Consider the following 14,697-nt stretch of genomic DNA (forward strand, 5'->3'; position numbering starts at 1 on the left):
TTTTAAAAACTCTGGGCATCCGGGGAGAATACGAGAGCAAAAAGAAGTCGACCAGAATTATTACCTGAAGAGGTGACTTTAATTCATCACCCTCGTAGGAGTCTGCAGTAAACGTGGAGGCCGGAAGTTTACGTTCACACGACCAACGATTGACCAATCAAAACGCAGCACTCGCTAGAATTCTGGTCAACTTTTTCTTGCACTTGTATCCACACAATCATTAAAGCAGGTGCTTTGCTTTATCCTGTTGAGGCCTGTGGTTCAGTAAGCGCCTCTTAAGCACTTCACTGACGATTCACCAATCAAAACGCAGCACTAGCTAGAGCCCGCCCTCTCAAGTTTGAGGGCTGATAATGTCGTATTTTACGTTGTGTGTGGCGCCACTGAAGGAGATAATTAAACAAACACTAAAGAGATAAGCAACAAAGACATTTAACTTTTATTGTTACATTCCACAATGCCAGTGTCTATCTGCATTTTTATTTAATTCCATAACTGCAGTGGGCTGGCGCCTTGCCCGGTGTTTGTTTCCTGCCTTGTGCATTATGTTGGCCGGGATTGGCTCCAGCAGACCCCCATGATCCTGTAGTTAGGGTATAGCGGGTTGGATAATGGATGGATGGATATTCCTCCATAACTCAGAGCCCTCTCTGAAGGCAGTGGGCACAAAGCAGGAACAAACACTGAATGGGCATCAGTCTGGCACAATCAGACTTGCACGACCAGTTTAGAGTCGCCATCTAACCAAAGGTGCATGGGATGTGGAAGAGGGAGGACACCCACACTGGTCCTCCAAACACTCCCGCGTTTAGCACAATATTTCATAGCCATCGCAGTTCCTACAGCCATGTGGCGTGTTTTCCCCGAGGGTGATCAGCTCGTAAGATCCGCCCGAGTGGCTGGACCAGGCCAAGGGGTCGCCCACATAACACCGGGCAGCGGCAGATAGAGGGTCATTTCCAGAGGGCAGGACTGGACTGGTCTGCCTGGGGGGGCTGCCAACCGGGATCCCGAGTTGTTTTGACGTGTAGTGGGTGCGGCAACACGCTGTACCAGTGCATGCCCCCCAACAGTTCCTGCATGGTCCAGTACACCAAAGATGTGTTAAAAGTGAAGGGGGACACGCTGACGCCATTACCATTTCTTTTCAAAGTTGAAGGTTGACTTAAACAATGAAGAAATGCAGACTTGTGCCCCCCATCCCTATCTTATTTTACCGGACGTCATGGTGTGGGCTGTGGGTGGGTGGCACTGCCTCACTGATCCAGGATCCCAAGTTCAGATCCTACGCTTGGTTGTTTCTGACACACATTCTGGCCATGTCTGTGTGGGCGCTGCTCTGCTTGGCGATTCTGAATCGGATCCAGTGTGAGTGTGCGTGCAGGACTGCATCCAGGGACATATTGACACATCGTTCAGCAATGTTTCCCACCTTAAGCTCGGCACTGCCAGGACTGGAACTATGAACTGAATGTGGGAGTCGTGCTGCATTATTCTGTTCACATGAGGGCAACACTGAGTCACGGATAATACCCGCTGACAAAGCCATTATTGGTCAATCTCTGCCACCCAGTCTGCGGACAGCAGCATAACATGGGACAAGAATCCCACCACAAAGGAGTGACCTTCACTTTGTCACCTTTAAAGAGGTCATACTTACTGCCATGACCCTCCCTCCTAGCTGCTGCTCCTCCTCCTCCATTAGACTCTTCATCCTTATGCGACTTACAGACTCCCTTCCATTCTGAAGCTACCTCAAGTCTGGCAGCACCAGGCTGCAGGACTGACATTTACAATTCGACGGTAACATTTTACTTCAGCTGCCACTGGCTGTGCCACAAACCTGAATTTTTCCAAGTGCTCCAATCGCCACCTCAGGGGGCAGAATCACTGCCTTAGCGTAAGTCCCGCCAATCTAGGATTAGACAAGAAAAGAGCAAAATCAGAGAAGGGCTTTGCTTAATTCAAATGCAGTTGATATTTCGTTTCAGTGATGGGTGAGTAGGGCAGCTGTCCTCTCCATGCCAGACGTTAACTGGGAGGGAGAGCATAGGGTCTTTTTCCCAGCCGCACCTTCGTCTTTGTGAATTTCCCCTTGGGATTAATAAAGTATCCATCTATCTATCTATCTATCTGTGAAGATGCCGCAGCAGAAAATCTCAAGAAACCAAATTAACGGTCGTCAAAAATGCAAGGCGGTTTACGTGACCCCAATCTAAATCAGATGACTGCGCTCTTAACCCTGGGTTAGTACTGTCTGTGATCCCCACTGGCCTGCCAGACCCCTAATTACCAAACTGTGATGTCCCCCAGTGAGCTGACATAACCGTCGACGACCCCATTCTGTCCTCACCTTTGCCGCTTCAAAATCCACCCATCATGTGGGTCACATGCCCTGCTAAACGTTACAATTTGGGTACAGACGCATTTGTACTATATGGCCAAATCAGCCCGGGATGGTTTTAAATGTTACTTCCATACAATAATAACAATTGTTTGCATTTATATGGCGCTTTTCTCACTACTCAATGCGCTCAGCAATTGCAGGTTAAGAGCCCAACAGAGCAGAGTCCCTATTGGCATTTACGGGATTCGGACCGGCAACCTTCCGATTGCCAGTGCAGATCCCTAGCCTCAGAGCCACCACTCCGACCTTGCCTTTCTCAGCATTCACTATTAAAAGTACTTTACAACATAAAAAGTACTTTATAATATAATGCTCACTATAAAAATAAAAAAATAAAAAAAATGAGGTTCCACTCCTGTCCCCCAGGGTCACGCATCACCGGGCACAAATTTGAGGCTGTAGAGCCATCAGACTCTCTGCTGTCACTTTACCTTGTGGACGTTTCTTTCCCTCATATACCCCACACCCCTCGAGGTTGGCACTGCTACTTCTAGTCTAATCACCAGTTGTACCTCCGCAGGGTGCCATCTACCCATGCCTACTGTCAATAAATGATTCCTGCTTCTGCAAATTTATTTAACGCGAGCTCCGTCATGGGCTTCTTACAGATCCGATGTTGGACACGGTGAACGTCCCTCCAGTCAAGTCATTCGTCCCCAGCTGTCCACTGGCTCCTAAAGCTTGAAGGCGGTTCAGTTCTGCTGCAATGTCAAAGACGCTTAAGAGCTGGACGTTCTTCACATTCGGTACGATGAGCCCCTGCTGCGTGTCCATTGCCAGGCCAATGTTGTGTGATGCCTGCGCGAAAGATAAGGGTGTTAGGAGCAAAGCAGAAAGAGGAGGGCAGCCAGGGTGGAGTACAGAATCCCCAAATCAAGAAACACATCCACCTTAGCGGCAAGCAAACGTTCCTCGAAAAATGTGGCCGTTAAGCAAACTTCGTTTTTCATTTATTTTTAGTTTTTAATTTTTAGAAACATTCTTTTTACAGCTTATTTACTTTGTTTATAAAAATAAACTGTTGGAACACTTAGGTTGGCAGTAAAAATAATCATTTGGAGGAATGTGTGTACAGAATGGCGGCACGGTGGCGCAGTGGGTAGCGCCGCTGCCTCGCAGTTAGGAGACCCGGGTTCGCTTCCGGGGTCCTCCCTGCGTCCCACAGTCCAAAGACATGCAGGTTGGGTGCACTGGCGATTCTAAATTGTCCCGTGTGTGTGCTTGGTGTGTGTGTGTGCCCTGCCTGGGATTTGTTTCCTGCCTTGCGCCCTGTGTTGTCTGGGATTGGCTCCAGCAGACCCCGTGACTCTGTAGTTAGGATATAGGGAGCTGGATAATGGATGGATTGATGGATGTGTATGGAATTTGGAGAATGGTGATGGACTTTCAAAGAGATTGAATACTTTTGTAAGGCACTATATATTCTACCTCTAAATGTTATGACTATTACTAGATTACCTGCTCATCAATTTTTTAAACCTTTTTGCTTTTTGTTTTGACCATTCAGCTTTATCAGTCTGTGAGAAAAAATAATCTTTCTTTGACTCGCTGAGGAAGTTCTTTGTTTTGAGAAAATGTCTAGCAGCGGGTGGTGAAGCTCCTAGATAAACACCGCCTGGTGTGCTTTACAAAAGACGTTCTAAAAAGCAACAGACAACCCCACAACTGCGGGTCCGCTCAACCCAACGACTTCTGAATTGGTGCCCTCGGTATCCTTCCACCCTCCAAACTCCTGTGTGCTCCAAGTGGCACCCGGGGAAGTTAAAAGCTCAACTACCGAGGGCACTTTGGCTAACTGCTGGGTTCGTCGCTGTCACATTTCCACTGAACCCGATGTGGCCCGTGTGCTGAATGAATCTTTAATACATTATTTGAGCCTCGATTGTCTGCTCTTCTCGTCGTTGCTGCCGCACTTTAAACACATCTGCTTTCCATCGTGCATTTCTCCGCACTGAATCTGGTCAGTTCATGGAGTCTGCGCCTTCTGCCGGACAGCACCATTAACGAAACCTTGACTAAATATTGAGACGTCACACAATACAGTAGAACCTCTGGTCACAAACGTTTCCGAACACGTACAAATCGGGTTACGATCAAAAAGTTTGCCAAAATTGCGCATCTGTTCACCACCACACGCTCTGGTGGCAAACAAAAACACTGGCGGCCAGTTTCCCTTCTGGTTTGTACGCGCCAATGATTTCCCATTTTCTCCGCCAGAACTCAACTCATGTTGTTTAGGGTTAGTTTTTGTAGAAATTACGGATTTTTTAAACTTAAATTTTTTTTCCCTGCACTTAAAACGAGCGGTTCGTAAGGGTCTAGCACAGACTCTTGCAAGGTTCGTTTTCTCAGAGTTATTTAATGTTTTCATTTAGTTTACTATTACACTGTGCATTCTATGGTATAATTAACTGTTTTTGGTCTCAAAAATCTTAAAAAAATATATTTACATATAGTTTGTACGGTCTGGAATGGATTAATTATATTTACATACAATCTTATGGGGAAATTACATTCGAGTTTTGGAGTGAATTATGGTCGTGACCAGAGGTACCTGCGCTCAGACCCCAAGGGGTATACGAAAACTACGAGAAATTGTATAAGGCGACATAAAGAACCAAAAAGGGCCTAAATCTCACTAGCCTGTTAAATATGGGCATCATTTAAGTAGCACTGTATTGCTTAGAACTCTCAACACCGGGCACCTTCCACACCACTTGGTGCCCAGTGTGGACAAGTCTGACTTACAGTGAAAAACTGCAGAGGCAGTAAACTGACTGACTGACCAAACCCACCTTGTAAGTGATGTTCTGGCAGCTTTCATCCACTGAAGCATTCAGAATCGGGAAGTGCAGCAAACCCAGGGAGGCGGCCTGCAAAGATCAAAGAGCTCACATTATGGAGAGAAGGCCGCAGCGAAGCTCAGTCGATGTTCAGTATGTCATCAGGGTTACACCTTTACACCTAACTTGCTTAAAAATTCTTTCTTGTACAACAGATTTCATTTCTGCTTATTTCCGTATATACTCGTGGATAAGCTTGATTTGACCGTAAAATTTCTGGTATTTTATAATGTCGGTTGTATAAGTCGAATGTGGAAAACTCCTGCTATTGGTCCAAGAGATTACGATATGCTAACGCCCACCTGAGGGAGTAACCACGGGGCACACGGCCTTTGTTTTCTATGTATTGTGCCTACGTGACCACACAGTAATACCCAAACTATTCCAAAGCGATGTTTGCACTGATTTGGTTTTTTTTGTATCACACACCTTTATCGTAAGAGCATCCCTTATCTACGATGGAGTGTTCGATCAAAAAAAAATATGATGCTGGTAACTGTGCTGGCAACAAAATTCGATGCGAGATTGGAGAAGGAAAGAAGATGTAAATAAATAAATAAACTAATAAATAACATTTAGGTGTTGCATTTTTGAACAGCTGTATAAGTCGGGGTCTGATTTTATGATCGATTTTTCGGGTTTCAAAACCCAACTCATACGTGAGTATATACGGTATACGGTTGTTACATTGCGTGTTTCTATATTTTATTACTAGCTGCTCCCCACAGCTCTGCCCGCGTAGAAGTGAAACAGGACAAACTTTAAAAATTCAATACACAAAAAGGTATCGCTAGCTAAGTGGAGGCGAGGTGCACACCAACACGCAGCGGTTGACCGAATCCCCTCGCCTGACGTCCTCGGCCCGCAGCGCGTCTCTCGGATTAGTGTGAATACACCACTCCTGCAAACAAACTGTGATTCTTAGTGCAATGAGAGAAGTCGCAAAATCAACCGGAGTGTTCCAGCAAATTCTAGAAAAAAAAAAAAACGTGATCTAAATCCGTTAAGTAGTTCTCTCGTTTGCTAGCTAAGCGGATGTAAGATACGCTCTGAGGCTGGCACGTGAGTGAGGAGGTCCCTGCCCCTCAGCCCGCTGTGGGTCTCTCATGCAAATAAATCAGAACTGCAAGCGAACTCTGATACTCCGCGCGATGAGAGAAGTCGCAAAATCAACCGGAATGTTCCAGCAAATTCTAGAAAACAAAACGTGATCTAAATCCGTTAAGTAGTTCTCTCATGCAACGCAGACAGACAGACAGACGTTGGATTTTACATATATGGAGATACCTTCAGGATATAAGAAAATTAGGAATAAAAAAAATATAAAAGGGAGAACAAAAAACAACCTGGCAAGCAAAAAAAAAAAAGACATGGAATGTGGTACATAAAGAAATCGGGACAACAGCATAAAAACATGCCACATTAAAAATGACAAAAGAAAAAGGGACATCCTAAAATCCCAGTTGAAGAACAACTTGTCAAGCAGACCAGCAGCCCTTTTAGCGCCCGGCTGACCATTTCTATGTTTGTGCGTTTCTACATTCGCACGGTGGGCCACTGATGAAACACGTCAAAGGTCAAACCATCGGTCTACCCCAACGTTGTGTTCTTCCATGACGTCTGAACCTCAGATAATCCTGAAAGTGATCTCTCTGATAAAGAGAAGAATTCACCAGCCACAATGCTCACTCGTCTTCACTCTGTGCCAATACAAGCAGATTAGTGGCACTAAAGAGGGCGGGCAACAGCCTGGGATTCACAAAGCAAGTCTTGTCAAACAAGCTACCTGAAGCTGAGGGGTAGAACATTAGCCGACTTTCTCCGCTTCTCTAGTGCTTGTAAGTCTCAGCCCAGACTCTCTGGAGAGGAGAATGGAATGCCAAAGCAGGAAGAACAGGTGGTACCTTTATGAAGAAGGGCATGTAGGAGAGCTTGACACCCCGGGACTCCGACAATGACTTTAGTTCCTGGCGCAGCTGAACAAGCCTGGTCAGGTCCACCTCATCGCAGTAACCAAAGTGGGGTATCTTTAGGGCAGCAGTCATCGTTTTCACCATTGCCTTCTGGAAACCTAGAAGTGAGTAAAACCGAGATCAAAAGGTGGCACACGTCAAGACTTGGCCAGACTCCTCAGTAAATGACACTTAGTGGTACACCGTTGCACAATGACGAGTATAACGGGTCGGCTCTAAGAGAGGTCCATGAACAGACTGTAATTACAGTGTAATAACCCTGTACGCTGTCTGCTAATACCCTGTAGCCACAATATAGCCAGTGGTCCAAGGGGGTATTTTCCGTATGTCACTTAAATCATCCGAGATCAGGTGCCTCATCTTGGATGAGTTAATGCCGGTGAAACTCATCCGGGATAAGTCGGTTTTACAAACGCAGCTGTGTAGTAGATTAGTCTCGCTGGATCTAATCATCCGAGATGAATGCGTGCGTGCGCGGATTGAAAAGCCCGTATATATCGAGTCTAGATGATCAGCAAGTCTGTGATTGGCTGCAACAAAATGACAAAAGAACGGGTGCATTTTTTTCGCACAAACAGAACAGGACCATTTACTCGAAGGTTATGAAGAATTTAACATGCACAAGGGGTAACACTGCAAAAGCAGCCCAAACCAGAAAAGATGGCCGACAAATTAAATGCGTAAGTAGTGTGCGCTGTTGCATTTCCTATGTGTCTGATTAGTTATTATTTCAAATGTCAGAATTCCAGATCAAACCTGAGCACAAGGAGAACATGGGAACGGGTTAAAGTGAAGTACAAGAATATACTTCAAACTGGTAAATATTAGTATGTAACTATTTAAAGAATTGTTGACATAAAGAGTCATATATAATATAAAAAAAAACATTAATTTTAATGCTAATAAGGTGGCAGACAAGAAAAAAAAGAGGTGGAGGTCCACGCATTCCAGACCTAACCCCTGCAGAAGAATTGGCTCTCCAGCAAAATGCCCATCGCCCTGTTTCTGAGGGCATTCCAGTGGAAACTCCTCCTCAGAACCAGTGGCAGGATGCAGTGGTCACGTCATTTCAGGTAAAGGATGGTCAATGTATATATTTGTCCTCAATGTGTGCCATAGGTACAGTGCATCCGGAAAGTATTCACAGCACATCATCACTTTTTCCACATTTTGTTGTGTTACAGCCTTATTCCAAAATGGATTAAATTCATTTTTTTCCTCAGAATTCTACACACAACACCCCATAATAACAACATGAAAAAAGTTTACTTGAGGTTTTTGAAAATTTATTAAAAATAAAAAATAAAATGAAACGGAATAAAGTAATGCTATAAGGAAACGATATGGCAAAGTGCTGCCGCTGGTCCATTTACGGCATACTGTTACCATGCCACGTAGCTTACCTTTCAGTGGCTCAGTCCTGTCCTTTCCTGTAAACACGGGCTTTACGGAAACGGGAGTGGGCTTCAACGGAGCCTTGTCGTGTGGCTGTGGGGCAGCTGGTGTGGGTCTGGGTGGTGGAGGCACTATTTCAGGAGTGGGGGGCAGAATGGCACCCGTCTGCTTCGACAGGTAGTTGAGAATATCTTCTTTAAGGATGCGGCCATCCCTGCCACTGCCGACCACTTCGCTCAGCTTAATCTGTGAAGGAAATAAGAAAAGATCACATGAGCGGCCATTTTGATTTCACTTTACTGATTTGATATTTTTCAAATAGGGCAGCACGGTGGTGCAGTGGGTAGCTCTGCTGCCTCGCAGTTAGGAGACCCAGGTTTGCTTCCCGGGTCCTCCCTGTGTCTGCGTGGGTTTCCTCCCACAGTCCAAAGACATGCAGGTCAAGTGCATTGGCGATTCTAAATTGTCCCTAGTGTGTGATTGGTGTGCCCTGCAGTGGGCTGGCGCCCTGCCCGGGGTTTGTTTCCTGCCTTGCGCCCTTGTGTTGGCTGGGATTGGCTCCAGCAGTCCCCCGTGGCCCTGTAGTTAGCATATAGTGGGTTGGATAATGGATGGATATTTTTGAAATATCTATTTGAGTGAATTGATTAAAAAAAAAAAACCTTTGAATGAACTGCACAATACATTATTATATTTATTGAATTATATATTCAAAATGCTGGTAATTTGTGTTGTGTAAAATTGTGCTGTTTGAAAGCACAAGAATCAAACCCCATAGCCACAACATTAAAAGCACCTGCCGAATATTGTGTAGGTCCCCCTCGTGCCAACCCGTTGAGGCATTGACTCCACAAGACCTCTGAAGGTGTCCTAACCCGGAGACGTTAGCAGCAGATCCTTTAGGTTTTGTCATTTGTGAGGTGGGGTCTCCATGGATCGGACTTGTTCTTCCGGCGCATCCCAAAGATGCTGATGAAGTTGGGAGCAAAATCAGCACCCTGAACTCTTTGTCGTGTTCTTCAAACCATTCCTTAACTTTTTCTGGAGTGTCTCAAGTGCATTATCATGAAGGGGCATACGTGGTCTGCAGTAACCTGTAGGTAGGTGGCACGTGTCAAAGTAACATCAGCATGAGTGCCTGCAGAACACTGCCCAGAGCATCACACTGCCTCTGTCAGCTTACCTTCTTCCAACAGCACATCCTGTTGTAATCTCTTACCCAGGTAAATGGCGCACACACACCTGGCCATCCACTTGATCTAAAAGAATGCTACCTTCTTCCATTCTTCCCTGGCTCACTTCTGATGTTCACACGTCCATTATAGGCAGTTCAGGAGGTGGATAAGGGTCAGCATGGGCACACTGACCGGTCTGCGCCAGCACAGCAAGCTGCGTGATGCACCAGGTGTTGTGACACTTTTCTCTCACGGCCAGCATTAGGTGTTCCAGCAGTCTGTGCCACAGTAGCTCTGCTGTGGGACCGGACCAGATGGGCTAGCCTTCACCGTCCCACACACGTCAATAAGCCTCGGCCGCACGCATGACACTGCCATTCAAGTCTGTGCAAAAAGTGAAGTACCCCTTTGGCTGTAATAGCCGTCACATTAGCATTTCCCGATGACCGTCTCAAGTTTTGTTCAGCTGTGTGATGAAATTTGAGAAAGTCCTGCTTACACATCCTCTGTCAAATCCTCCCACAGCCACGGGCTTTGACTTGGCCCTTCCAGAACTCCCCATTTTGTCTTTCCTTTCAACTGTTCCTTGTTGGAATAAAGGAGAGGTGTGGTGGCAGATTGGTGGCCCCGAGGCTAGGGATCTGTGCTGGCTATTGGAAGGTTGCCGGTTTGAATCCTGTAAAATGCCAAAGGTGACTCTACTCCATTGGGCCCCTTGAGCGAGACCCATAACCTGCAATTGCTCCGTCCTGGGTATGACGTTAATCTGCATGTCAGCCCTCTAACCTGCAGGGAAAAACCTGGGGGGTGTTGGCACAAATGGCACTCCAGCCACCATAAAAAACCTGAACTAGTGTGGTGCTGAGGTGTCACCCATCACATGGCTGCACTCGGGTCATAATCTGGGGTCCCGAGTTGGTTTGTCATGTGGTGGGTCCTAACCTCTCTCCTGCTCTTGTTGGATTGACTGGTATGTTTAGGGTTATTTTCATGCTGCAAGAGCTTAAATCTTCCGACAGGTGGTCTCAATTTATCCTAAAACGCCCTCTGGTACAATAAAGAATTCATAATGGACTCTGTCATGGTGTGCTGCCCAGGCCCTCATGCAGCAAAGCTGCACATTTCCACCACCAAGCTTTACAGCTGGTATCCAGCTCTTCTGGTCAAATGTTGTCTTTGCTTTTCACCAGGCATGTCTTCTGGTACTGTGGTCGAATAACCGTCTTATGTTTTCTCTCCAGAGCACAGTGCTCCAGGGGTCCTGGACCTTGCCTGGGTGTTTATGGGCAGACTTTAGGCTTGTCCTGATGTGATTTCTGCTTTCCTCCCATGTAGATCTAACTCGTGCAGCCTCTTTCTAATGGCAGACTCGTGCACTTTGACAACACCAGTGACAAGAGCTACCTGGAGGTCCCATGATGAAATCCCGGGGTTCTTAAGAGACGTCATTCTGCATCTTGGGCTAAACTTACTGTGTGTGGGGGTTTGGTTTGGCCAAGGTGGCCATGGTTTGAAATCTTCTCCATTTGCAGATGATCTTGCTGACAGCGGACTGGTTGATCTCCAGTTGTTTAGAGACCTCCCAGACTCCTAGGCATCTAGAACCTTCCTTTGATCTCAGAATGATGATAATACACGCTTCAACCCAAACTTAACGGCTGAGGTTTAAATAAGACGAGCTCATTGAAGGTTCTCTGTGATGATATTCTGGTCATCTGCACCCGATTCTACATCAAGTTGTGGTATTTGAGGTACTGATAAAGGGAGGGGTGGACTTAGGCCGGGTTTATACTTCACGTGACGCGATGCGGCGCATGCTCCAGCGCTTTACTGTTTATAGTTGAGAGCGTACTTAACGTAAATCTGGAGGAATCCACCAGGTGGCAGTGCGAGATATCATCAAGGTGAGAACAGGTTCAGCTTCGCTGTGTTGTGAATTGCCTGGAACAGCCATTAAATTCTGATGACACCTTACCACAATATCTCTGAAAAAAGGATGTTTAATGATTAAATCCATCAATCCAGGGATGTGTCCATTCCAGCATGCATTGGGCACGAGGCAGAAACACTCCTTGGATGGGGCATCACCTCATCGCATGGTGGACACAAGCACTCACATACACACTGGCGTCATTTTAGTGTCACCAAATCTGCATATCTTTGGAAGGAAACCAAGTAGGAAAACATGTCAACTCCAGGCAGGGAATACCAGCGACGGGACTCCCGGCGAGACAGCAGTGCTACCGCTCTGCTACCATGTCACCCCCTCGTGTGTAATTATTAACAGCATTCATTACTTAAACGAAATGATTTATCTGTAAAATGTAACATACACACCTTAACGCATTTCATCATGAATGTCATGTCAAGTATAAATCTAAGGATTCTAAATGTGCAGAGAGTTGGAACATCAGCCATTTAACATGTTCTGTGTGGCGATTGCTGCTGTCAGGTCGGGAGGAAGGCACAAAAGATGGTATGTGAGCCTTTTAAAACGTATCGTGTCATTACGATGGGGAATATGTGACACTTGAATATGAAAGCACCACGAATGTTTTTGTATGTCGGCATTTTGCTTCACTACACTGAACCATTCATGAAACATCGAAGCGCGCACATCGATCTTGTAGGATCCGCATAGCGGCTTTCTGTCACATGTACTGTAGATAATAAACAGAGACTCTGACGTCACACTCCAACTTTTAGAACACTGCACCCCCCCAACATTTTGCTGGTCCTGCAACTTGCACATGCGTCGCGTTCGTTTCCGAGGACCTGCTCAGAGGACGCGTCAAATGAACGCTGGGAACGTGTGGCAGCCACGATACGGGCGGGTCCGCGTACTGAGCGTGAAGTATAAACGAGCCCTTGTGCTTTCCACATGTGGAATCACCATTTATGTTTATTTAAATTATACAATGGACTACACAATGTAAATGTGGCATTATGTTTGCTAGATCACCTTTATATAAAGATACTGCTTGAGTGAAGTTCAAATCTGGGCATGTCCACATATGTTAAAAAAGGAAAACAAAAAAACATTTCTTTGGGTGAATTTACTCCTTCAGCTGCACCTCACATTGCACCCTTCAACACAAGAACTGCTGTTAACGTGATACGAACTGGCGGCCAGTCTACTCCTAGACAGAACGTTCAGGTGAAAGGTTGCTGCTCTTGTACAATTTGCAAGATGGACGCCTCTACAGCAGGTCATATGAGCCTGAGCTCACATTCTCTGCTTATCTTTAATCTTCTTTATCTTCTTTAATAGGTTTGATCACCCTAACCCACTCTCACCTCAGAGTACAGCATCCTCCACCCATCCATCTGCTGATCCCAGCATAGGTGAGACATCCTCACCCACAATTACAGCCGCCCATGTGAGCAAAGCAGCGGGTCCAGATGGAGTATCGCCACGACTGCTGAAGGCCTGTGCACTGGAGCTGGGGAGTCCTCTACAGTAAATCTTCAACCTGAGCCTGGAACAGGGGAGAGTCCCAAGGCTTTGGAAAACATCTTGTATCACCCCAGTCCCAAAGGTACCACGTCCTGGTGAGCTGAATGACTTCCGGCCTGTTGCTCTGACGTCACATCTGATGAAGACCATGTTGCGGCTGCTGCTTCACCACCTGAGGTCACAGGTCCGCCACGCCCTCGACCCTCTGCAGTTCGCATACCAGGAGAAGGTGGGAGCCGAGGATGCCATCATCTACATGCTACACCAATCCCTCTCCCACTTGGACAGAGGCAGTGGTGCTGTAAGAATTATGTTTCTGGACTTCTCTAGCGCCTTCAACACCATCCAACCTCTGCTCCTTAGAGACAAGATGACAGAGATGGGAGTAGACTCACACCTGGTGCCATGGATCGTGGACTATCTTACAGACAGACCTCAGTATGTGTGTCTTGGGAACTGCAGGTCTGACATTGTGGGCAGCAACACAGGGGCGCCGCAGGGGACTGGACTTTCTCCGGTCCTGTTCAGCCAACATACATCAGACTTCCAATACGACTCGGAGTCCTGCCACGTGCAAAAGTTCACTGATGACACTGCTATGGTGGGCTGCATCAGGAGTGGGCAGGAGGAGGAGTACAGGAAGCTAATCAAAGACTTTGTTAAATGGTGCGACTCAAACCACCAACACCTGAACACCAGCAAGACCAAGGAGCTGGTGGTGGATTTTAGGAGGCCCAGGCCCGTCATGGACCCCGTGATCATCAGAGGTGACTGTGCAGAGGGTGCAGACCTATAAATACCTGGGAGTGTAGCTGAATGATAAACTGGACTGGACTGCCAATACTGATGCTCTGTGCAAGAGAGAGGACAGAGCTGACTATACTTCATTAGAAGGTTGGCGTCCTTCAACATCTGCAATAAGATACTGCAGATGTTCTACCAGACGGTTGTGGCGAGCGCCCTCTTCTACGCGGTAGTGTGCTGGGAAGACAGCATAAAGATGAAAGATGCCACACACCTGGACAAACTTGTTAAGAAGGCAGGCTGTACTGTAGGAGTAAAGTTGGACAGTTTAACATCTGTGGCAGAGCGACGGGCGCTGAGCAAACTCCTGTCAATCATGGAGAATCCACTGCATCCACTGAACAGGATCATCTCCAGACAGAGGAGCAGCTTCAGCGACAGACTGCGGAGACCCCACACTATGCGACTCTTCAATTCCATCCGGGCGAGTAAATGCTAACATTATTTAAAGTTATTGTCTACTTTTACATGCATTTTTATTACTATTTAATTTAATATTGTTTCTTTGTATCAGTATACTGCTGCTGGATTATGTGAATTTCCCCTTGGGATCGATCGATCTATCTATCAGACCTCTATGGGGAATGTGCATTAACTGTCCTGTACCTCCTGAAGTGATAAGCAGAGTCCTCTGCCCAGGAGG

The 14,697-nt window shown here is 46.4% G+C and overlaps 1 protein-coding gene across 1 annotated transcript in view; it reads right to left on the reverse strand.

Moving 5' to 3' along the window:
- dbt (dihydrolipoamide branched chain transacylase E2) overlaps positions 1 to 14,697 on the reverse strand; it is a 39,659-nt gene that overhangs the window by 2,377 nt on the left and 22,585 nt on the right. The window contains exons 6-10 of the mRNA XM_039767294.1: positions 8,627 to 8,864; positions 7,155 to 7,321; positions 5,203 to 5,280; positions 3,014 to 3,205; positions 1,844 to 1,915 (exon numbers count right to left, since the gene is read on the reverse strand). Of these exons, the coding sequence (XP_039623228.1) occupies positions 1,844 to 1,915; positions 3,014 to 3,205; positions 5,203 to 5,280; positions 7,155 to 7,321; positions 8,627 to 8,864 (747 nt within the window). The remainder of the gene's footprint in view (positions 1 to 1,843; positions 1,916 to 3,013; positions 3,206 to 5,202; positions 5,281 to 7,154; positions 7,322 to 8,626; positions 8,865 to 14,697) is intronic.

Source organism: Polypterus senegalus, chromosome 10 (assembly GCF_016835505.1).
Source record: "Polypterus senegalus isolate Bchr_013 chromosome 10, ASM1683550v1, whole genome shotgun sequence".
Classification (NCBI taxonomy): Eukaryota; Metazoa; Chordata; class Cladistia; order Polypteriformes; family Polypteridae; genus Polypterus; species Polypterus senegalus.